This window comes from Mus musculus, chromosome 17 (assembly GCF_000001635.26).
Source record: "Mus musculus strain C57BL/6J chromosome 17, GRCm38.p6 C57BL/6J".
In the NCBI taxonomy this organism is placed as follows: domain Eukaryota; kingdom Metazoa; phylum Chordata; class Mammalia; order Rodentia; family Muridae; genus Mus; species Mus musculus.
In genome coordinates, this window is record NC_000083.6 from 15475321 (window position 1) to 15499084 (window position 23764).

The following is a 23764-nucleotide window of genomic DNA, read 5'->3' on the forward strand; positions in this document are numbered from 1 at the left end:
TCTTAAAAAACAAGATGTGTATGTATTAGCCAGAAAACAAATTAACCACAGAGATCCAAGGGTCAGAACTCAAGCTGTCAGGCTTGGTGGCAAACACCTTCACCCACTGAGCCACCTCCTTAGTCCCACTTTCCTTATTCTTAAAATACAAAAATATAGGGCTGGAGGGATGGCTCAATAGTTAAGTGTGTGGCTCTTCTAGATGACCCATTTGACAGCTCATAGCTCCTGTAACTCCAGCTCTAAGGGAACTGACGCCTGCTTCTGGCTTCCCTGGGCACCTGCATACCCTGTTCACATAAATATGCATGCACGTGGCACATGCTCACGGAAACACACACATGATGAAAAGTAAATCTCAAAATAAATAAATATATCCAGATAAAGAAAAAGAAATTATATTAGTGGTTTTATTTTTCATTACATACATTTGTATGTGGGTATTTGCATGTGCCTGTCGAGGCCAGAAGAGGACACTGTAGCCCCTGGAACTGGAGTTACAGGTGGGTGCTAGGAATCAAACTTAGGTCCTCTGCAAGAGCCATACTTTTTAAACTGAGAGTTGTCTCTCCGACCCCTAAGGAAGAAATTCTTCCCAATTTGCCATGCTTAGAGAAGACACAGTGTAAGAAAATGAGTACTTTACATTCTTTTTAATAAAACAAACTTGTGCCACAGCTCCAATATATGACCCGCATGTCAGTCTTTCCGCAGGGGAACAGTTTCCTCCCTGATGCCCTCTTTGGTCACGATGCAGATCCTGAGAGCATCTCCAGTATACACATCCCTCTCGGCTGCAGAAATGAAGACATCTTTCACCAGCCTCATGGCTCTGTCCAGCGTCAGGGGGACGTGCTCTACATTCTGCATATTTTTGAAGCCAACCTGGAGAGACAGAAACTCACATGGAGCATCACGTGTCCCCAAGACCTAAGGCCCCAACCTCCCACAGCATACAACATCCCCATGTCCCAGGATTTGAATTGGATGTATCAAGTCACATCAGGATGTCTTCCAGTTTAAGGATATTCTAGTCCCAGCTTAAATACAACAGAAATGGGGCAATGCTCCCAATTTCTCAAAAGCACAAACACATGGAGGCAGATACAGATAATGTAAAAAATTTAACAAGGAGGAAGAAGGGGCCTAGGCAGCTCCATCAGAAAAATTTAGGCAGGGTTATCTAGGAGCTGAGAACATGTCTCCACAAGACTGGCCTGCAGGCAAGTCTGTGGGATGTTTTCCAGATTAATGCTTGATGTAGGAGGCCCCAGCCCACTGTGGGCAGGTGAGTAAGGAAGCAGTTTGAGCCAGTTATTACAAGCTAGTAAGCAGCATTCCTTCAGGGTCTCTGCTTCAGTTCCTGCCTCAACTTCCCTCCATTACAGAGTACAAGCTCTTAAACTGAAATGAACTGAGTTTCTTCCCCAAGTTGCTTTTGGTCATGGTACTCTTATAATGGCAGTAGGATCAAAACTAGGAGAAGGCACTGAACTACAAGAGCATCAAACATTGCTAACTAAAGCGCGAGATCAGATAGGAGAAGGCAGAGTGTGGCACAGGTGAGATGAACACACAGCAGCAGAAAGCAAGGCACAGGAACCACAGGCAGCACGGATTGGGTTACTGAGCTTGGAGGCTGAAGGCCTCTGAGAAAACCCAATAAACGCAGGTCTGGATCAAGGTGGTATTAAAAAAAGGGGGGGGGGAGACAAATTAAAAGTTTGGGGAATCGACTATAACCCAGAAACAGTAAGGGTAATGAAGGAGGCATTGTGTGATGTAAGGTAAGATGGCATGGGATAAGCGAGACATGACCAATGGCTGCAGACAGAGCCTATAGAGCCATGGGCAGCTGAGGACTGAAGGGCACTGACAGAGCAGAGAAAAGAGCGGCGTCAGAAGACCTCAGCAGCATCTCAGCAGAATGAGAAACTGGAGGCTACCACAGCTGCCCACGCTGCCACAGGCAGAGCTCTGCTCAAGCACATTACCTGGTTGTCGAGCAGAGGCTGCAGCATGGCACTTGCTGAGCCTCCCGCCTTGAAAGAGTCTCTCTGGTAAGAGCCCACTGGGTCAAAGCTGTACACAGCTCCCTTTCCTTAAAGAAGAAAGAGTACAACAACACTGTCAAAAGGAAGTCAAAACATGATGCAGAGTGTTATCTAGCCACTTAGCTAAACTTCTGACAAAGGTCAGAACCCAGTTACTGTGGTGCAGTGGACCCCAGCAGACTATTCTTTATGGAATGAGGTCAGAGACAAGAGGTTCACATCTTAGTGACCTAACCCTGTGGTCAACTTGTCTAAAACTAATGTCATTGACAACTGTCCCATGGCCCTGGGCAGGCAGGCCATTCAGACACATTGGGTAATGATCACAGGCCTTACTTGAAGTTCTAACCAAAAGCTTCATGCTATCCCTAACAAATAAGCTTGTGGAGTTTTAGCATAAACCCAATAGTTTAAATTCTTCTTAGAGCTAAATCTAAGTAATAAAACCACAGACTTATTGTCTATCATTTTAGTATTCGATGAACATACCTTTTAACAATATACTGTAAAAAACCACCTGCATCAGCTAGTTTTATGTTGACCTGACACAAGCTAGAGTCATCAGAGAGGAGACAACTTCAACTGAAAAACTGCCTCCATAACACTAGGCTGAAGCCTGACCTGTAGTGCACTTTCTTACTTAGTGATTGATGCAGGAGGGCCCAGCCACTGTGGGTGATGCCGTCTCTGGGCCAGTGGTCCTGGGTTCTATGAGAAAGCAGGCTGATCAAGTTATGAGGAGCAAGCCAGTAAGCAGTGCTCCTCCATGGCTTCCAGGTTCCTACTGTTTCATCTTGACTTTCTTCAATGATGAACAACAGTATGAAAATGTAAGCCAAATAAACTTTCTTCCCAACTTGCTTTTTGGTCATGGTGTTTCATTGCAGCAATAGAAACCCGAACTAAGACACCATATTCTAGGCTAAGGCAGGAGGATAGTGAATCCTTGGTAGACTCAGGTAAAGAGCGAGAACCATCCCTGCCAAATACCACCAATTTCTAATTAATGGCAATATTTAATTTTTTATTTAATATTTAATAAAGAGTTTTAGCAAAACACAAATGCGTACTATTAAGCGCTTTGTTTTGCCCAAAATGTTACAGCTTGCCTTGAATTACTGGAATAAGGAATAACTTAAAAAATAGAGATTACTTTTATTTATGTGTATATCTATGTGAATGTCTACATCATATGTATAGGTATCCATGAGGGCCAAGAGATTTCCTGGGACTGAGTCACGGGCAACTGTAAGTTGCCCAGTGTGTGTGCTGGAATCCAAACGGGTCCTCTGAGGGCATGAAAGACTCTAAATGCTAAACCATCTCTCTAGGCCAAGAGTAATTTTTTTTTCCTGTAAGAGAAACATAACTCAATACAACAAACCAACCAGCAGTCCTTACAGACTCCACTGAAATCAAACTATGCCTTTTGGCAGGATTTATCCTAAAAGATAATTGTAAATATATACATTTATTACACATTTATAAGAAAAAGATGTAAATCAAAGCAGCCTGGTAAGGAATCACTTTTCTTGAATTTTCATGCCCATTAGCCAATTGTGCCAGTTAGTGACCCGGAGTTTTCACTAATGGGATGAGGTACTATCACCAAGGATGAAAAAAAAATCAGGATAACAACCCTGGTGTGTTGCCAGCCTGGTTTGATACTTTGACTTTGTGAATTCTTTGTGAAACACTGAAATTATTGTTTGTTTCTAACATAGGTAGATATTTCTGCAGTATTCAAAATAGAAAAAAAAGGCATCTTAAAAGTTATTAGAAAGGTGGCACTCATTCATAAAACCACATCACTGTCTAAAAGGTAAAGCAAGCAAACCTTGGAGCCAGCTGCTGCACTCTGCTGCACCTTGTGTGGTCAGGGTGTTGGTCACAGTTACTGAAGAGGTTAATATACTTAACCTCCTCAGAGCCTCAGAGTGCTCAGCATGAGTTAGCACACTGATGAGACTGGGCCAGGGCACTTGGTAATGGCACTTGCTGCAAAGCCTGTTGACTTGAACTTGATCCCCAGAACCTACCTTGTGACAGGCCAGAACCAGCTTTGGAAGGTTGTCCTCTGACTTTCATATCTGCACCAGGGCAAACACACCCCATCCAAGGAACTGACTTTAAAACAGAACTTTTAAAATTTCTACTATTGAGAAAAACTGGAAGGTACAAGTGATGGTTTGTATATTCTTGGGCCAGGGAGTGGCACCATTTAGAGGTGTGGCCTTGTTGGAATAGATGTGACCTGGTTGGAGTAGTTGTGTCACTGTGGGTGTGGGCTTAAGATCCTCACCCTAGTTGCCTGGAAGTCAGTCTTCCACTAGCAGCCTTTGGATGAAGATGTAGAAATCTCAGCTCTGCCTGTACCATGCCTGCCTGGATAATGCCATGCTCCCACCTTGATGATGATGGACTGAACCTCTGAACCTGTGAGCCAGCCCCAATTAAATAATGTTTTTATAAGACTTGCCTTGGTCATGGTGTCTGTTCACAGCAGTAAAACCCTAACTAAGACAGTACCATATGCGTATATAGACCTGGAATTTTTATCAAAGAACACATCACTACAATTTTAGACAGTCTTTAACAACTGTGTCTGAGTGTTTTGCCTGCCCGCCTGCCTGCCTGTAGGTATATGATGTGCATAGTGAGGCCAGAGGAGGGCGGGGTTCCCTTGGAACTTAAGTTACAGACCTTTGTGAGAAGCCATATGGGTCCTGGGAACTTAACCCCTGCAGTCTCTGAAAGAGTAGCAAGTACTAAGCCATCCCTCCGGCCCCTAGAAGAGGTCTTTTAAAAACAACTGTGCTAACAACAACAAAAAAGAAGAAAGAAAGAAAAAGAGAGAGGGGGGGAGAAAGAAAGAAAGAAGGAAGGAAGGAAGGAAGGAAGGAAGGAAGGAAGGAAAGAAGAAAGAAAGAAAGAAAAAAGAAGAAAAGAAAAGAAAAGAAAGGAAAGGAAAGGAAAGGAAAGGAAAGGAAAGGAAAAGAAAAGAAAAGAAAAGAAAAGAAAAGAAAAGAAAAGAAAAGAAAAGAAAAGGCTGGGCAGTGGTGGCGCACGCCTTTAATCCAAGCACTCGGGAGGCAGAGGCAGGCAGATTTTTGAGTTCGAGGCCAGCCTGGTCTACAGAGTGAGTTCCAGGACTGCCAGGACTACACAGAAAAACCCTGTCTCGAAAAACAAAAAAGAAAAAACAAAACAAAACAAAACCAACTGTGGAGTGTCTGTAATACTGTCAGTTGAGAAGCTGGAATAAGAGGATAATAGCAAACCTGGGCTATAGACTGAGACCTTAAAAAAAAAAAAACAAAAAAAAACCAAACAAACAAAAAACCAAACAAACAAAAAAACCTCAAACCCAAACCACAAGAAACTATGGATCAAGATCCCTGGTGAAACCAGAGATGACCACAGAAGCAGGCCTCTAGCTTCAACAGCCCCAGATAACCCCCGAGAACACAGACTACAGGGAAAATGTGTCCCAGTCTCCCTTCCAGCACACCAGGGTGTTTTGAGCACCCCACTTTCAAGTCAGCACAGATGTGCCAGCAATTAATTTTACAAATATTCCCTTTATCTCTTATTCTCTATTATTTAATTTCTTATTATTATTTTCTTTCTTGCATATGTTTCATAATGGTTTTGCTTTTGTTTGTATATAATTTAGGAGTTTTTGTTTGTTTGGGTTTTTGAAGACAGGGTTTCTCTGTCTAGTCCTAGCAGTCAGACACTTCCTCTGTAGACTAGGCTGGCCCCAAAGGCAATTTTTTACTCTTTAGCCACACCTCATACACCCTCCCCCTTTAATTCCTACATCTTCCTGTCCTTGATCTTTCCTCTTTTTATGTAATTATATATTTCCAAGGACAGGAAGATGTTTCTAGTCTCCAGGCTACACCCACAACAAGACCAGTATCTCCAGGTTACACCCTCAACCAGACCAGTGTCTCCAGGTTATTCCCCCAACAAACCTGCACCCCAGGTTACAAGCCCACCCCCTGGTAATGACCACCAATGCAGAGGGGAGCCGAAGTTAAGTCTATGATAGACTTCCAGCACCAGCCAATCATGTTAAAGGCCACAGGAGCTTTCTAATTAGATGCTTGCACACATGCTCCCTGCTTGCTGTTTACTACAAAGCCTTGCCCTGATAGACATTCAGGGCTCTCCCATCACCAAACCCGTCCTGAGGTGGGTTGCGGGGGAGCCCCAAGCTAGCTCAAATAGAATAAAGACCCTGCTGTGAGCTGCATCAAACTGGCTCCTTTGGGGCTGGCTCAGTGGTTAAGAGTGCCGACTGCTCTTCCAAAGGTCCTGAGTTCAAATCCCAGCAACCACATGGTGGCTCACAGCCACCGTAACAAAATCTGATGCTCTCTTTTGGAGTGTCTGAAGACACACTACAGTGTACTTACATATAATAAATAAATAAATAAATAAATAAATAGATAGATTTAAAAAAAAAAAATTGGCTCCTCTGTGTGTTTTTGGGGATCACTAACATTTCCCTGGCACAGCAGTATAAAGAACAAAGAGCACAGTGAAAGTAGTAAGAGAAAAACAGGTAGACCCATCAGACAAACATCGGATTATTCAACTGAAAATTTGAAAGTCAGTAAGACTTATTTCAAATCCCAAAAAAGGTAAGAAAACTATACTTAACACCCATCCTACTGCCTAAAAGCCAGTAAGTCTTTTGAGATTTTAGTTCACTTGGTGACCTTGGCTGAGTGGACAGGAAAGATCAGAAGCATAAAACAGAGACAGAAAACTGACTTACAAAAAGCTCCAGCTGTAAGCCTAGAAGACTAAAGATCACTCATCATGAGGTATATGGGAACTGTAATGTACTATATGTATGTATGAAATCATCAAAGAACTAAATGTTTAGAAGTTATAGTAGTAATAATGTATACTAGAATACTGCTTAGGACTGCTAATCAGACTTTTCATCACTTTTCATGATGAAGGAAGAGCCCTAAATTAACACCCCATTATAATTAAGAGCCCCAGTATAAAATACAGAATACAAGAATTAAAAAAAAAATGTAGAGAACGCAGAACTCCTAATAAAGTAACAAAAGTATAATTCTTAAAAACTTAAAAGACACTAGAAATAAAAGTAACAACAGAATTTAAAAAATAAAGGAGGGAATTTTCAAAAATCAGAACAAGATTTTTGCAGGAAATCTGATCACAATGCAAATCCCATGATTGTGTTGTTTACTGGGAAAACCTATTTCTAGTTGTAGTGTGGCTCAGCCTTAGCGTACATCTTTAATCTCAAACAATAAAGGTAAAGTTAGTTTTAGAAGAAGCACCCATATTTGAAAATGATGTCAGTGAGCGGCAGAAAAGGACGAATAAGATTTGACAGAACAGGCTATCCCAACTCTCATGAGACGAGGGGGAAGAGAGGAGACTTAAGATAGTTTTACTGGGTACAGAGACAGGCTGCAGAGAACAAGCCAGACACAGGTGAGGACAGAACAAGCCAGAGACTGAGAAGGAGCCAGAAGATTACAACATATTACCAAAGTTAATATGAGGCCAAGCAGAGCAATTCAGTCAGAAGCTGAGAAAAGCCAGTTTCAATCAGTCAGCGTAGAGAGGCCAGTGTTGGGCCAGAACAGCTGAGATGAATCAGCCAGCCCAAGTTCAGAAACAACTAGAAAGGATGAGCAACAAGTCTCAGAGGCTGAAAAAATCTAGGCCTAAGCCACAAGCTTCCAGGACTAAGCCCAGGTTAGCAGACAGAGGAAGCAACCCTCTGACATCAAGAGAATAAAAGTTACTTTTACATAAGACAAAAAGATGGACTATCCACAGGCAACAAGAATGAGGAACAAATAAGCTGCAGTTGTGGAGAAAATCAGGACAGGCAAGCAAGGACGGCAAGGACGACAAGAGCGAGGAAACAGTGAAGAGGAACAACCTGGAGGGCCACTGTGAAGTGTCAGAACCAAGCAAAAGGACTTAGCAAAGATCCAAAAACCATACTCAACCCCTCCACTAGACCAGGGGAAAGACATACACCACCAAAGCAGACAGAAAAAGAAAGCTTAACAAACGAACTCAAGGCAGCTGGAGAGATGGCTCAGTGGTTAAGAACACTGACTGCTCTTCCAGAGGTCCTGAGTTCAATTCCCAGCAGCCACATGGTAGCTCACAACCATCTGTAGTGTGTCTGAAGACAGTGATAGTGTACTCATATACATTAAAAATAAACAAATCGTAAAAAAAAGGGGGGGGGAGGAGCCAGATTCAAAGCAAGGGGCAAGGTAAAGGACTTCTTTGTGATGGTCAGAAACAATCCAGGAGGCACCATGTACCAGGCTCAGAGGAGCCATCCACCATGGAGAGAGGAAAGGCAGGGGTGAAATGTACTAGCCCTGAGGCAAAGCCCTCAGTTTCACCTACATTCCATCATAGGAGCTCCCTGCTGTGATCCAGGTAGAAAAAGATCCAGGTAGAAAACCAGTCACACAGACTGGTTTCTCTTTAAAGTTGCTATTTTAAAAAAGTTATTGTAGATACTGGTTGTATAATTTTTATAAATTACTTCTTTGATAATTTTATACATGCATATAATGCATTGTTTTTATACCACCACTCCTAAAGACTGATTTTTTTTTCTTACGTCTTAGATTCAATCCTAAAACAACGAATATCTGGGCTGGAGAGATGGCTCAGTAGTTAAGATTTGTACTTAGTGCTGGATTCCCAGCACCTGCTGGGTAGCTCACAACAGCTTCTAATAAACAGCAGCTCTGACACATCTGGTCTCACACACTTAAGGCACACACACTTACTTACATGCATATCACATCTCCACACACAATGAAAAAGTCAATCTTCTACAGTGGTTTCTTTTTTCTCTTTCTTTCTTCCTTCCTTTCTTTCTAAGATTTATTTATTGGGCATCAGATCTCTTAACGGATGGTTGTGAGCCACCATGTGGTTGCTGGGATTTGAACTCAGGACCTTCGGAAGAGCAGTCAGTGCTCTTAACCACTGAGCCATCTCTCCAGCCCCTACAACGGTTTCTTGAGATTTAGTTATCATTATACATTATTTATTTATTTATTATATGTAAGTACACTGTAGCTGTCTTCAGACACACCAGAAGAGGGCATCAGATCTCATTACAGATGGTTGTGAGCCACCATGTGGTTGCTGGGATTTGAACTCAGGACCTTCGGAAGAGCAGTCGGTGCTCTTTAACACTGAGCCATCTCTCCAGCCCCCATTATACATATTTATGTGAGTGAAAAGATTGCGCGAGGTGGTGTTAACTACAAAGAAACTCTTTTCTGGACACTGAGGGACACTTGCACACAAGAACTCACAGCAGTTGTGATTTGTATACAAGACCCAAGCAAGCTCAAGCCAGACAAACATGCCAGCATAGAGAAGTAGACAAGAAGTACCACCCTAGCCAAGGAGCTTTAGGCAACTGACAGGGATTGGTAGAGGGAGTCAGTTTTAAGGGTGAGTCCCCTAACAGGCTGACCACATTTTAGTGGAAGACCACACATCCGAGAATATGAGTAACAACAACTGTACCTGATGGTTTAAAGATGAAAACAAAGAGGCTAGGAAGTTGGATGGTAAGGAAACTAGAGAGTGGTGTATCTGGGAGGAACGGGAGATGGGTGACCATGATTAAAATACACTGCACAAAATTCTCCAGGAACTAAAAAAAAATGAGACTGGGGAGCAAAAACACACAGACACGCAAAAATCTTTTGTTGTTGTTTTGTTTTTTTGAGATGGGATCTCTCTACACAGTCCTAGCTGTTCTAAAACTGGCTATGTAGACCAGACTAGCCTCAAACTCAAGAGGCTCTTCTGCCTATCTGAGTGCTGTGATTCCATGTGCCACCAGATCCAGCTGAAGTCTTAAAAAATATATCCTATCTTACTCTGACAGAAAAAAAAATAAAAAAAGATACATACACTGAGAGCACTAGAGGTACTAACTCACTCAAATCACCTTTGTTTTTGAAGACAGGGTCTTGAATAGTCCATGAATGATACAACCCTTCCACTTCAGCTGCCAAGTTATAGGCACGGATTACAATATTATGTTTTAAACAACAACAAAACAGATTTATTTCTCCTTAAGGAGTCTGTCTTTTGCCTAAATGTACGAATGTGCTGTGTAGCAGTTTCCTTCCTGATTAAAGCATTTTATCCTGCAGGGAAGGAAGCTAAGACAGAAGTCAACAACTTAGAACAGCTTCAGGAAGCCCCTGAAACAGACCAGATTTATAAGACCCACCCCCCTCTATCAAGAGTAAATAAATATTACCACCAGTCATGTTCATGAAAAGCCAAGCTGCAAAAAAGGAGGAGAGATGCAGCCTGGGAATGTGTCGCTCAACTAAACCACCTAACTAGAAGGGACACTGTCCACCCTGCAGGCTGTAAGTGTGCTGCAAGTTTCCAGCTTTGGTGATGCAGCTGCCTTTGAGTCATCTCTGTCCCTGTAAGTAACCCGTCACCCACAGTCCTGTAAGGAACCCCTCAGCCACAGTCCTGTAAGGAACCCCTCACCCACAGTCCTGCAAGGAACCCCAAACCCACAGTCCTATAAGGAACCCCTCACCCACAGTCCTGCAAGGAACCCCTCACCCACAGTCCTGCAAGGAACCCCAAACCCACAGTCCTGTAAGGAACCCCTCACCCGCAGTACTGCAAGGAACCCGTCACCCACAGTCCTGCAAGGAACCCCTCACCCACAGTCCTGCAAGGAACCCCTCACCCACAGTCCTGTAAGGAACCCCTCACCCACAGTCCTGCAAGGAACCCCTCACCCACAGTCCTGCAAGGAACCCCTCACCCACAGTCCTGCAAGGAACCCGTCACCCAGTCCTGCAAGGAACCCCTCACCCACAGTCCTGCAAGGAACCCGTCACCCACAGTCCTGCAAGGAACCCCTCACCCACAGTCCTGCAAGGAACCCGTCACCCACAGTCCTGTAAGGAACCCCTCACCCACAGTACTGCAAGGAACCCGTCACCCACAGTCCTGCAAGGAACCCCTCACCCACAGTCCTGCAAGGAACCCCTCACCCACAGTCCTGCAAGGAACCCCTCACCCACAGTCCTGCAAGGAACCCCTCACCCACAGTCCTGCAAGGAACCCCTCACCCACAGTCCTGCAAGGAACCCCTCACCCACAGTCCTGCAAGGAACCCCTCACCCACAGTCCTGCAAGGAACCCGTCACCCACAGTCCTGCAAGGAACCCGTCACCCACAGTCCTGCAAGGAACCCCTCACCCACAGTCCTGCAAGGAACCCCTCACCCACAGTCCTGCAAGGAACCCCTATACCCACAGTCCTGCAAGGAACCCCTCACCCACAGTCCTGCAAGGAACCCCTGACCCACAGTCCTGCAAGGAACCCCTGACCCACAGTCCTGTAAGGAACCCCTGACCCACAGTCCTGCAAGGAACCCCTGACCCACAATCCTGTAATGAACCCCTGACCCACAGTCCTATGATGAACCCCTGACCCACTGTCCTGCTAGGAACCCGTCACCCACAGTCCTGCTGGGAACCCTTCATCCACAGTCCTGTATGGAACCCCTGACCCACAGTCCTGTAATGAACCCCTGACCCACTGTCCCTGCAAGGAAACCCTCATCCACAGTCCTGCTAGGAACCCCTAACCCACAGTCCTGCAGTGATGCCTTGAACCACTCACCCACATTGCTGCATTGAACCCGTGACCCTCACTCTTGCATTGAAGCCCTAACCCACAGTCCTGCAAGGAACCCGTCACCCACAGTCCTGTAAGAACCCCTCACCCACAGTACTGCAAGGAACCCGTCACCCACAGTCCTGCAAGGAACCCCTCACCCACAGTCCTGCAAGGAACCCCTCACCCACAGTCCTGCAAGGAACCCCTCACCCACAGTCCTGCAAGGAACCCCTCACCCACAGTCCTGCAAGGAACCCCTCACCCACAGTCCTGCAAGGAACCCGTCACCCACAGTCCTGCAAGGAACCCGTCACCCACAGTCCTGCAAGGAACCCCTCACCCACAGTCCTGCAAGGAACCCCTCACCCACAGTCCTGCAAGGAACCCCTCACCCACAGTCCTGCAAGGAACCCCTCACCCACAGTCCTGCAAGGAACCCCTCACCCACAGTCCTGCAAGGAACCCCTCACCCACAGTCCTGTAAGGAACCCCTCACCCACAGTCCTGCAAGGAACCCCTCACCCACAGTCCTGTAAGGAACCCCAAACCCACAGTCCTATAAGGAACCCCTCACCCACAGTCCTGCAAGGAACCCGTCACCCACAGTCCTGCAAGGAACCCGTCACCCACAGTCCTGCAAGGAACCCCTCACCCACAGTCCTGTAAGGAACCCCTCACCCACAGTCCTGCAAGGAACCCCTCACCCACAGTCCTGCAAGGAACCCGTCACCCACGAACCCCTCACCCACAGTACTGCAAGGAACCCGTCACCCACAGTCCTGCAAGGAACCCCTCACCCACAGTCCTGCAAGGAACCCCTCACCCACAGTCCTGCAAGGAACCCCTCACCCACAGTCCTGCAAGGAACCCCTCACCCACAGTCCTGCAAGGAACCCCTCACCCACAGTCCTGCAAGGAACCCGTCACCCACAGTCCTGCAAGGAACCCGTCACCCACAGTCCTGCAAGGAACCCCTCACCCACAGTCCTGCAAGGAACCCCTCACCCACAGTCCTGCAAGGAACCCCTCACCCACAGTCCTGCAAGGAACCCCTCACCCACAGTCCTGCAAGGAACCCCTCACCCACAGTCCTGCAAGGAACCCCTCACCCACAGTCCTGTAAGGAACCCCTCACCCACAGTCCTGCAAGGAACCCCTCACCCACAGTCCTGTAAGGAACCCCAAACCCACAGTCCTATAAGGAACCCCTCACCCACAGTCCTGCAAGGAACCCGTCACCCACAGTCCTGCAAGGAACCCGTCACCCACAGTCCTGCAAGGAACCCCTCACCCACAGTCCTGTAAGGAACCCCTCACCCACAGTCCTGCAAGGAACCCCTCACCCACAGTCCTGCAAGGAACCCGTCACCCACAGTCCTGCAGTGCTGCAAGGAACCCCTCACCCACAGTCCTGCAAGGAACCCGTCACCCACAGTGCTGCAAGGAACCCCTCACCCACAGTCCTGCAAGGAACCCGTCACCCACAGTCCTGCAAGGAACCCCTCACCCACAGTCCTGCAAGGAACCCCTCACCCACAGTCCTGCAAGGAACCCCTCACCCACAGTCCTGTAAGGAACCCCTCACCCACAGTCCTGCAAGGAACCCCTCACCCACAGTCCTGTAAGGAACCCCAAACCCACAGTCCTATAAGGAACCCCTCACCCACAGTCCTGCAAGGAACCCGTCACCCACAGTCCTGCAAGGAACCCGTCACCCACAGTCCTGCAAGGAACCCCTCACCCACAGTCCTGTAAGGAACCCCTCACCCACAGTCCTGCAAGGAACCCCTCACCCACAGTCCTGCAAGGAACCCGTCACCCACAGTCCTGCAGTCCTGCAAGGAACCCCTCACCCACAGTGCTGCAAGGAACCCGTCACCCACAGTCCTGCAAGGAACCCCTCACCCACAGTCCTGCAAGGAACCCGTCACCCACAGTCCTGCAAGGAACCCGTCACCCACAGTCCTGCAAGGAACCCCTCACCCACAGTCCTGCAAGGAACCCCTCACCCACAGTCCTGTAAGGAACCCCTCACCCACAGTCCTGCAAGGAACCCCTCACCCACAGTCCTGTAAGGAACCCGTCACCCACAGTCCTGCAAGGAACCCCTCACCCACAGTCCTGCAAGGAATCCCTCACCCACAGTCCTGTAAGGAACCCCTCACCCACAGTCCTGTAAGGAACCCCTCACCCACAGTCCTGCAAGGAACCCCTCACCCACAGTCCTGCAAGGAACCCCTCACCCACAGTCCTGTAAGGAACCCCTCACCCACAGTCCTGTAAGGAACCCCTCACCCACTGTCCTGTAAGGAACCCCAATAAGACTCCTTGGTTCACTATGCTGGACTTTGGTCTGTTGTGGGCTACCTTTGTGGGTGTCTGTATGAGCACCACGTGCACACCTGACATCCCCAGAGAGAGGTCAGATCAGATCTCCAGAGGGCATCAGACCCCTTGGAACCGGACTGGAGTTACAAATGGTTGAGAGCCACCATGTTGGTGCTGGGAACTAAATTCAAGCCTTTGTGTAGGAGCAGAATTGCTCTTAACCACGAGTTCGTCCAGCCCCTGAAATTCCTTTTCAAGAACTGTTTGAGGGGGCTGGAGAGATAGCTTGGCAGTTAAGAGCAGTGGCTACTCTTCTTCCAGAGGATTTGGGTATAATTCCCAGAAGCCACATGGCAGCCCAAAACTGCCTGTAACTCTATCTCCACGGGATCTCACACCCTCACAGACATACATGCAGGCAAAACACCAATGCATATAAAATAAAAATATGTTTTTAAAAAGGACTATTTGAATTAACTATGTTATGTAATCTGTAAGATGAAAGAAAATAGCTATCAATACCAGATCCTGAAAAAACAAATAACTATCAGGTCACCAGGCACCAGATACCATCCTTGCTGTATGTCACTGAGTGGTATTTATCTCTTTTAGCTTCAGTTTGTTGTACTTTCGTGATCAAAGAGCAAAGCTGCTGGGCTAGATAGCACAACTCCAGGCAGAAGCACACACATTTATGAAATAACACTTTTGTATTTGCCAGAAAGCAAGCTGTTACCTTCTTCATCAAGTCCTCCAATGATGTTGTAAACATAGTAAGGGAAGAAGCGCCGTGAGTACAGGATGGTAGACAGCATTGCAGCAATCGCCCCCGTTGTCATGGCCTTGTTATTGGAATGCTTGTACATCTTCATGGGTTATTTTTAGTAGGATTGGGGGGCGGGGAGGGGGAGACAACAGAGAGATTCAGTAGAGTAGAAACAGAATCTGTCAAGCTTCAGTAACAACCAGTACACACTATAGGTATTCCTTAGTGAAACACAAAAGCTTATTTCTTTCATGATCAAATAATACAATGGTACTAACATAAAATAATATTTCATTACATATATTTGAGATGCTCAGTAGCTTGTTTTTCAGATCACAAACATTTCCTGGAAAAGAAGAGCAAAACTCGGAATGTGACTAAACCTGACACATGCCAGGAAAGCTGAAACCAACAAAATTCAAGAGGGTCTTCCTCAAGGTTATACAACATGAACAACTGCTGAGAAAAGAAAACTATCACTCTGATGGGAGGGACTCAGGGGAAGGCTGCTTCCTGAACTGTCGTCTATGCTGGATGGGCACAGGATGATGCAACTGTGCGCAGGAGCTCAGGCTCGGGAAGTAGGCCCTCACCATGCTCCTCTAAATAACCAGTGAACTCATTGTTTGTCGAGTTGTTGTTCTGTTCTATAGTGGTTACAGTGAGTACACGGTTGTCTCAGCATTCAAGGAATGAGTTTGTGACCAGCCCGGTCTACACATCAAACTCCAGGACAGCCATGACTACATAGAGACCCGGTCTTAAAACCAACCAACAAAAAGAGTTTTAGGAGGAAGAATGACAAGAAGGTGGGGTTAAAGAGCCTTTCTACTCTCCCCTCTTCCTTTCAGACACTACTAATTCCACAACAATTTAAGACGCAGGGCATGTAAGGTGAGCCCGGGGAAGGTGTTCCAAATGTATCTCTTTCTGCACTATGCACTACAATGGTATCAGCACCAGGAGCTTGACCTGCTGCTACCTGCTTCTACAAGTAAAATTCTCCTCAAGTATAACCAAGTTGTTTATGCTGCCTTCTTAATCCAACTGGGCAGCTGTGACAGAAATGAAATGGCCCTTGAGTTTTAAAATATTTATGATCTAGTATCTTACAAACAGAAATCAGTTGACTGCATCATTTGGGGTCCACATTATCAAGGGGAAGCAGTCTTACTTCTCAAATTGTCTACCAAGGAAAACAGTATAAAAAGAATGACCCTGGGGACTAGAGGGACTGCTCAGAAGAGTTAAGAACACTTGCTTTGCAAACCTAGGTTTGGTTCTGCACCTCCATGGCAGCTTACAACCATTCACGGCCTATTCCAAGTCATCTGGAACCATTTCCTAACCTCCCAGTACCAGGCACACCCATGGTGTACAAGTGTGTAGTCAAACCCCCATACGAATAAAATAAATGAAATTATATAATCAGGATAAAAATTTCCACAAAAATTTGAGTATAAAATGAATTAAGTTCATCATTTTCGTTGTTTGCTTTTTGAGGCAGGGTTTTTCTGTGTAACAACCCCTTCCTGGCTGCATTAGAACTCACTTTATAGACCAGACTGGCCTCAAACTCACAAAGATCTGCCTGCCTGTCTCTTGACTGGGGTTAAAGGGATTCCACGACACGCATTTCTTTTTATCTGACTTCATATTTTATTTTATTAAATATTTTCTTTACTTACATTTCAAATGCTATCCTGAAAGTTCCCTATACCCTCCCCCTGCCCTACTCCCCTACCCACCCACTCCCACTTCTTGGCCTTGGCATTCCCCTGTACTGAGGCATATAAAGTTTGCAAGACCAAGGGGCCTTTCTTCCTACTACATATGCAGCTAGAGATGTGAGCTTGGGGGGGGGGTGTAACTGGTTAGTTCATATTGTTGTTCCACCTATAGGGGTGCAGACCCCTTCAGCTCCTTGGATAGATATGAGCCCAAAAACATAGACCACCAAGATACAATTTGCAAAACACAAGAAAATCAAGAGGAGGGAACAGCAACGGGTGGATATTTTATTCCTACTTAGAATAGGGAACAAAATACCCATGAAAGGAGTTACAGAGACAAAGTTTGGAGCTAAGATGAAAGGATGGACTATCCAAAGACTACCCTACCCGGGGATCCATCCCATAATCAGCCAACAAGCATTTCTAAAGCAAAACCTAAGAATTGTAAGTCAAGGTCAGAACACTGAAAAATTACAAAAAGCTATATGACTAGAAGCAGACAAATACAGGATAATTTCTAAGATAACTTATAGTAAAATATGAACTACTACTAGAAGGCATGATATATCTGCTAATAAATGTAAATTTCTGAAGCTTTCTATGCAAAACGTTCTAAAATACTGTGAAATAATTTCTCCACAGCCCCACAGGAAATGTAAGTGAACTTTCCATGACTATGAGATTATGTTCCCTTAAGTGAACTCAGTAGGCAACAGAGAATGTGGTCACCCCTACCCCCAAAAACATCCCTATCACATCATACCTACCACCGAAGCCTGCCAAGTGATGGGCTACCACCATTCACCACGTTCCAGAATTATTTTTTCCTCCTTTTGTGCTGTCTACTAGAGTGGAAGGCTGTGGAGGAGGAGAACGGTGAGCAGAGAGTTCCAAATCCTGCTCCTAGCTATACGCTGCCCAGGCTGTCTTTTGCCACAGCCAGATCTGACACACTTCAGAAGAGCCCTCTATACAGTAGACAGCCCTGCCAAGGCACAGAGACTTTAGCAGACCTCTAACCTGTGCTGCAGTTTCCTGTTACCTGAATGACCTCCACAGCCAGGGTTGGCTCTGCTTTATTTCTAGGATATGCTAACTGCACCTGCTAACTTGCTGTCTCTCTAAATGCAGCTGTGCTGTGAATTGTTGCAACAGAGCGACATGTTCAAAAGCACCTACCTTTAATCTTGCTTCAATAATCTTTGTCAAAGTGAGACAATCTCCATGGAAACCACTGCAGCCAATTACTGTCTTGTCTGTCCTGTAAAAGCCAGTTTCGGGAGAATGAGTTGATAAAGCAAGGCTCATAAACTGACAACCAGCCAGGGCTTTTGCGGCATGGGAGCAGACATACCAACATCTCCTTACACCAAATTAATTTTAGGTGGGCCGAAGATATACTATGATTAGGCTAAGGAAAATAAGGGTTACTACTTATAATCTAGTACTAGAGAAGGTGAAGTATGATGTAATCTGTTAGGAGCGACCCTGTTTGAATGTTAACTGCCTTGTCAGCCATAAGTGCTTATTTACCAAGCCTTGGCCTTAGTGGAAAAGTATTAGCTTAGTTGAGATTTCTGTGAGAAATTTCTGTGAGTTGAGGCCTCTGTGGGAAAGTACTACCCCCACTTAAGAACAAATAACTACAGATCTTGTGGACAGGTATCTAGCAACCCATTCTGTTCTGTTCCTCCTGCTGAACTTTTTACCTAGCCAATATCCTGCTTTTGGGAACTGGTGCGTTCCCCCAGAAACGAAGCGATTCTGCGTCACCCCCTCCCCATAGCCTGCTTCTATGGGTATAAAACCTGCCTGGGAAAAAGAAAATCTGTCAGCTTGATCAGGGTTTTTTGACTTGCTGTCCGTTCTTTGTGTTTCTCGCGCCCCCCACCCCCTTTTCTCCACAGGTGTTCCTCAGACCCTGTTCGGCTGTCCCGCAGGTCGGGGCAGTAACCCAAGGATCATATAGATGTTTCATAAATCTGACTACTTCTACAGAAAAAAATATGAAATTAAAACTATATGAACATATGACTAGTAAAGTCTAATTCTAATTTCCTTATGAAAGAACTGTTAATGAGTTAGAAAAATTGGGTAGCCAGGAACAAGGAAGACAAAACTTCACTGCTTTTTATGGCAGATGTAGACCATGCCTAGGACCAACACACAGCAAAGCTGCCTTCCTTATTCTCTATTCCTTATCACCTTAACCTTCTTTGCAAAAAAACTCAAGCCCTGTTGGTTCCACTTCCACTTCGTTTTGTGATTAGCTACATGGATAATCTTCCCAGCTGCCACCAAGAAAGCAAGTGAAATGTCTTTATGAATATTTACTTGTGAGCTGGAGAGATAGCTCAATGGTTAAGAGTACTAGCTATTCTTCCAAAGGACCCAGGTGGGTTCAATTCCCAGTATCCAAACATATGTACAAACACAACAAACATATACTTAAAATAAAAGTAAATCTCTAACAAAAAACAAAGAAAGATTTACTTACAGTTTGTAGCATTTGGGGCTATCTCGGGTATGAATTGAAAATCCTTCACTCAATCGAGTGTCTGAAGCGACGATGGAAAAATCTTCTCCAGCAATTGCCAATACAGTACTAACGAATTAAGGAAAGAAAGAACAAACATTAACTCTTCAGGGTTGCAATTCTGTCCCTTCAAATGGTAGCGTGTCCTACAGGCCATTCCTGGGTAAATGTACTAACATAAAAGCAGAATTCAAATGAAAGACAAAAGACTGGAGAAACGGATTCCTGACTACATGTCATCCTGGAAGAGCCCTAACCTAGAGCCTAATGGAGCCCTCCCCATTAAGCAGCTATAAGCCAGTGCGCAAATAAACCCCTGAAGGCCTCAGGTTTCTCAGCTACGGAACACAGAAGGTAAAATGGGACATATTGTCCCAGTACCTCACTGAGAAGAGGTAATAGGAAAGACACTGAATAAAACCTTCATCATTAAAGCACAAAAACATTCACGTATAGCTAACGCAGTATTACAAAGCAACCTGTCTGTGGTCTTGAAGACCAAGTATAGTTAACAGTCCTATAAGCAAGCTGAGTTCAGAAGATCTCTATCTTCTTACCCAAGAGCTGCTAGAATATGTCATTACGTGAACTGTCAGTGTCTACAGCAGTCTCCTCTGAACTGAAACATCCCTTGTGGGGTAGAAGGCTTGAGAGAAACCAAGTTATATCTAGGGGACACTCCTGAGATACTTGGAGCAGCCCCTTCCACCCCCACCAACAGCAACACAGGCCTATACACACCTTGAATTCCAGTATTTGAGAGGGAAAGGCAGGCTTTGTGAGTTCTAGGTCAGCTAAGGTTACATAGTGAGACATTGTCTTAACTGTTGGGGGTGGAGACTGACTGGCCAAGCTGTAAGAAGAGATTTTCCAAATTGTGAGCTACCTACTAGTGCACAGAAATCCAGAGCCACGGCTTTTATACGTTGTCAACTGTTCTGGAGTGGACTTTTTTATGATACAGTTGATTCTGGGTCATCCTTGCGTCTCTAAGTATCTCCCGACACTCCTGACATAGTAATCCCAATAAAAATCCATTGTTCTCCAATCAAATTTTAACCAACTGCAGAGCAATTGCAGTAACCCAAGGGTCACGTAGATGTTTCATAAATCGTGTAGGGGTATGTATGTATGTGTGTGTGGGTGTGTGTGCCTTCCCAGGAAAAGTTGTCATACCATAGTCAAAAAGCAAGCTTTTCTTTTCTTCCTGTACAATTTCTGATAACTTACTGAAGGGCACCAGAGAAAAAACACAAAAGTAGAACCTAGATACTACTGTTGCTTTCTCAAGCAAAGTACTTCTTAAAAACTTCAATTTCTTTAAAATATGAGATTACTTAGAAACTATCTCATATTAGTGTGCTGTATATAAGGATTAAATTAGTTAACTATAAAATCCACCTGACACTTTCCAGTTCTTCTAGCAAGTGAACAATAACCATTGTAGAATACAGTAAGACAGCACTATGTGTACACAGTAGGACGGCACTATGTGATGACTAAGCACCTGGGCACTGGAATTATTCATGCCACTTATTAGTTGTGTGACTTTGGATAAATTTCTCATGTTCAAATTGATGGTACTACAGTCCCTGTTCTGTTATAGAGTGTGAGAATTAAACACATAATTCATGTAAGTGCCTATTTCCTAGTAGAAAATAAACATCCAGAAAACATTACCTACTATTTTTACTGAAGCAAGTTTTGCACTAAAACTCCAAAGCAAAAAAGAATGGCATTACAAATACCATGAACAGCAACAGAAGGGAAAAAATATTACCACAGGCCACTCAAGCAACTTAATTAAGGTTACCAGAGACATACAAACTCCTCATGTGATGGGCTGCTGTAGAAGACCCCAAGCACCAAGCTGGAGTTTAGAATTCTAGCAGAGTTACACAGAACAAAAAAGAGAATGTTCCACTTGCAAAGTGAGGTTTTAATACAATTCTCCCAATAGTACTACGTGAAATGGGACATAATACTGCTCCAGTAAGAGTGCTGTGACAGAAGGAACGCAGGATGACAGGAGGAAGAAGGGCAAATTCAAATACGACACCAATGTATGCAACCAAGGTTTTACAACTCCCTAGATGTGTCTGCTGAGGAAAACAACATATCCCCACCCCTTTAAACTGAGCCAAGACTTCCAAGGAGCAGCAGTAACTGAAAGGAACAATTACCCTGCTTGTTTTGTTTACTAACATGGGTTATGGAGAGATCAGAAAACTCGGTTAGATACGGTTTCCCAAAGAGGCCGGAATTTCAGGGACTTTTGAGAAATAGTTACAGAAACAGACTTAGGAATTATAAAAGATTAGTAATTATATAAAGGCCTCAAGTGACAAAAACCTGGAAGCTACAAAGAGAAATTTATATATTGTAGAATCTGAGGCTGCTTGCAGGGCTAGTTGCAATAAATGCTAAAAGGCACAAAAGAGAAAAGTGATTTAATGGATAGGTGTAAGTAACTATGAACAAAGTGATGGATAAGAAGAAGTAAAGGAGGTTAAAAAAAGTGACTCATGAGTACTGCATTCGGAACACCTTGAAATTAACACATCTTACAAAGTAAGTACTTAGTGTTCACGTGCAGCATTAAGCAGCATACTGGAAAAGCAAACTGAAACTGGACTCGGCTGAGAACGCTATGAATTTAAATCCGGTTCTAATTCACACCAGCTCTATAGCCTGGGCTGTTTAGATGCCAAGAGTCAAGAAGTAAAACTATGAAATTATTCACTTAACTGCTTGAAATTAAAACAAACAAACAAACAAACAAAAAAACCTACCTTGAGTCTTCCCCAATCTATAAGTAACTGAAAGGAGCCCACATAGTACATTCACAATTGCTCTTCAAAAGGTACAACCAAGACTAAAATCAACCTTTCACTATCTGTATGATCAACGCTCAACATTCATAAAGCCATATTTAACGTTTTTGCTTTTCTTTCTTGAGACAAAGATTCTCCGTGTAGCCCAGGCTGTCCTGGAACTTGCTCTGTAGACCAGACTGGCCACGAACTTAAGAGACCCACTTGCCTTTGCTAGCAGTAAAGGCGTGCTCCACCACCGCCTGGCTGGTTTTGCTTTTCTTAAACAAGCCCCCCCCCCGCCCCCCTTTTTTGGATAATTAGCTGTTTCAACTTCTAATTTGATGAAGAATACCCCTGTATTGTCAACGGTCCTAAATACAAAGGAAAAATATCTTCGAATAAAGCGGATAATTAAAATGCTAAAGTAATTTGAGAGTAAAAATAAACACACACAAGGGTCCGACTGCCTAAGGCTGTGGATGCAGCTCAGTAGACCTTGCCCAGCAGGCTACGTCTCAAGAGCAGAACAAAACAACCTTCACTTTCATCCCTGAAATTAAGTCTGGTTAATCATGTTAGTTTCCTCTTAAAACAACAAGTGATCAGGCGGCCCAGCGACAGAAACAGCTACTCGTCTAACAACCAAGACAAATCATAACTTCATGTTCGCCCGTTGGCTTTAGAAACGTGTTCAAGCCCTACCAAACAACAGGCCATAGGGCGGAAGATTGAGGTGGGAGCCCGGTTGCTGGAGCAAACGGCACCGAGGGCGTCCATGCACAACTGAGTGCTGGGCTGCAGGCTACATCCCTGCCATTCCCACACCCGCCCGTCGCGACCCCAGGCTCGACCCAGGTGAGGGCAGCAGGCCCAGGCTTTTACCCTCCGTTGAAGGCATAAGGCGAAAACCGCAGCTGCACAGGGCCGGCGGAGCCGTGAGGCCCCATTCCCAGCTCTCGTTCCACGTCTCGGTAAGCAGCAGTGGAAAGCATCGCGCCTAACTCCTGCTGTCTCACGGCAAAATGGCCGCCGGGACCGGTCCACTTCCGCCTCCCTCGCCCCGCCCCCCTAGGCTCCTCTAGCCTGCACTCGTCGTTGCTCTTGGAGGTCTACGCCTGCGTCCGGCTAGCGCACAACCTGGATCCGCCAATCCTGCCAACAGAGAAACCTGTTTTATAACCCTAAGAAAACGTTTGGATTTACTCATGGCGGATAGAAAATTAAAAGTCTGACCATACCAAAAAAATTAACCCAATTACAGAGCAACGACAACTCGGATGTCACATTGGCGAAGTGGCACAGCGTTTGAGACGGGTTAGTAGTTCATGCTGCATTCAAGGCCAATCAGGACGCATGTCAACTGTGTGGTGTACGCAGCCACGAGACCCAGGAAGCAATACCAGATTTCTTTAGCCAGAATATGATGGTTAATATTGTTAATTTCACAGAACTTAGCATCATGTAGGTAAAACCCATGGATGCGTCTATGCGGGTGTTTCAAGGTTTAATTGAGGAGCGAAGACCCAACTAAAATATAAGCGGCGCCACCTCATTGCCTGGATTTCCCGACTAAATAAAGAAGAAGCGAACTAACATTTATCTATTTATGTTTCTGGTCTGTGGATGCAATCCAGTTGGCATGCTTCCCCCTGGGTTGTATCTCCTCAAACAGTAAGACAACATAAAACCCGCTTCCCTTATATTGCCTCTTGACAAGCCTTTGTTAAGTTTTCTCAATTCCCCAGTCTTCTGAGGTTTCCTGTACTTTCAAGAGAAAATGTTTCCTTTAGGGGAAAATAGATACACAGTACTAT

The 23764-nt window shown here is 45.1% G+C and overlaps 1 protein-coding gene across 1 annotated transcript; it reads right to left on the reverse strand.

The window, feature by feature from the left end:
- Positions 1 to 400: 400 nt before the first annotated feature.
- Positions 401 to 22956, reverse strand: Psmb1 (proteasome (prosome, macropain) subunit, beta type 1). Its single transcript, NM_011185.3, has 6 exons — positions 22833 to 22956; positions 19096 to 19203; positions 17778 to 17859; positions 14836 to 14965; positions 1995 to 2101; positions 401 to 885 (listed from the first exon to the last, which is right to left on the reverse strand). The coding sequence occupies exons 1-6, from the start codon at positions 22940 to 22942 to the stop codon at positions 700 to 702; spliced, it is 723 nt and encodes a 240-aa protein (NP_035315.1). The 5' UTR covers positions 22943 to 22956; the 3' UTR covers positions 401 to 699.
- Positions 22957 to 23764: the final 808 nt, after the last annotated feature.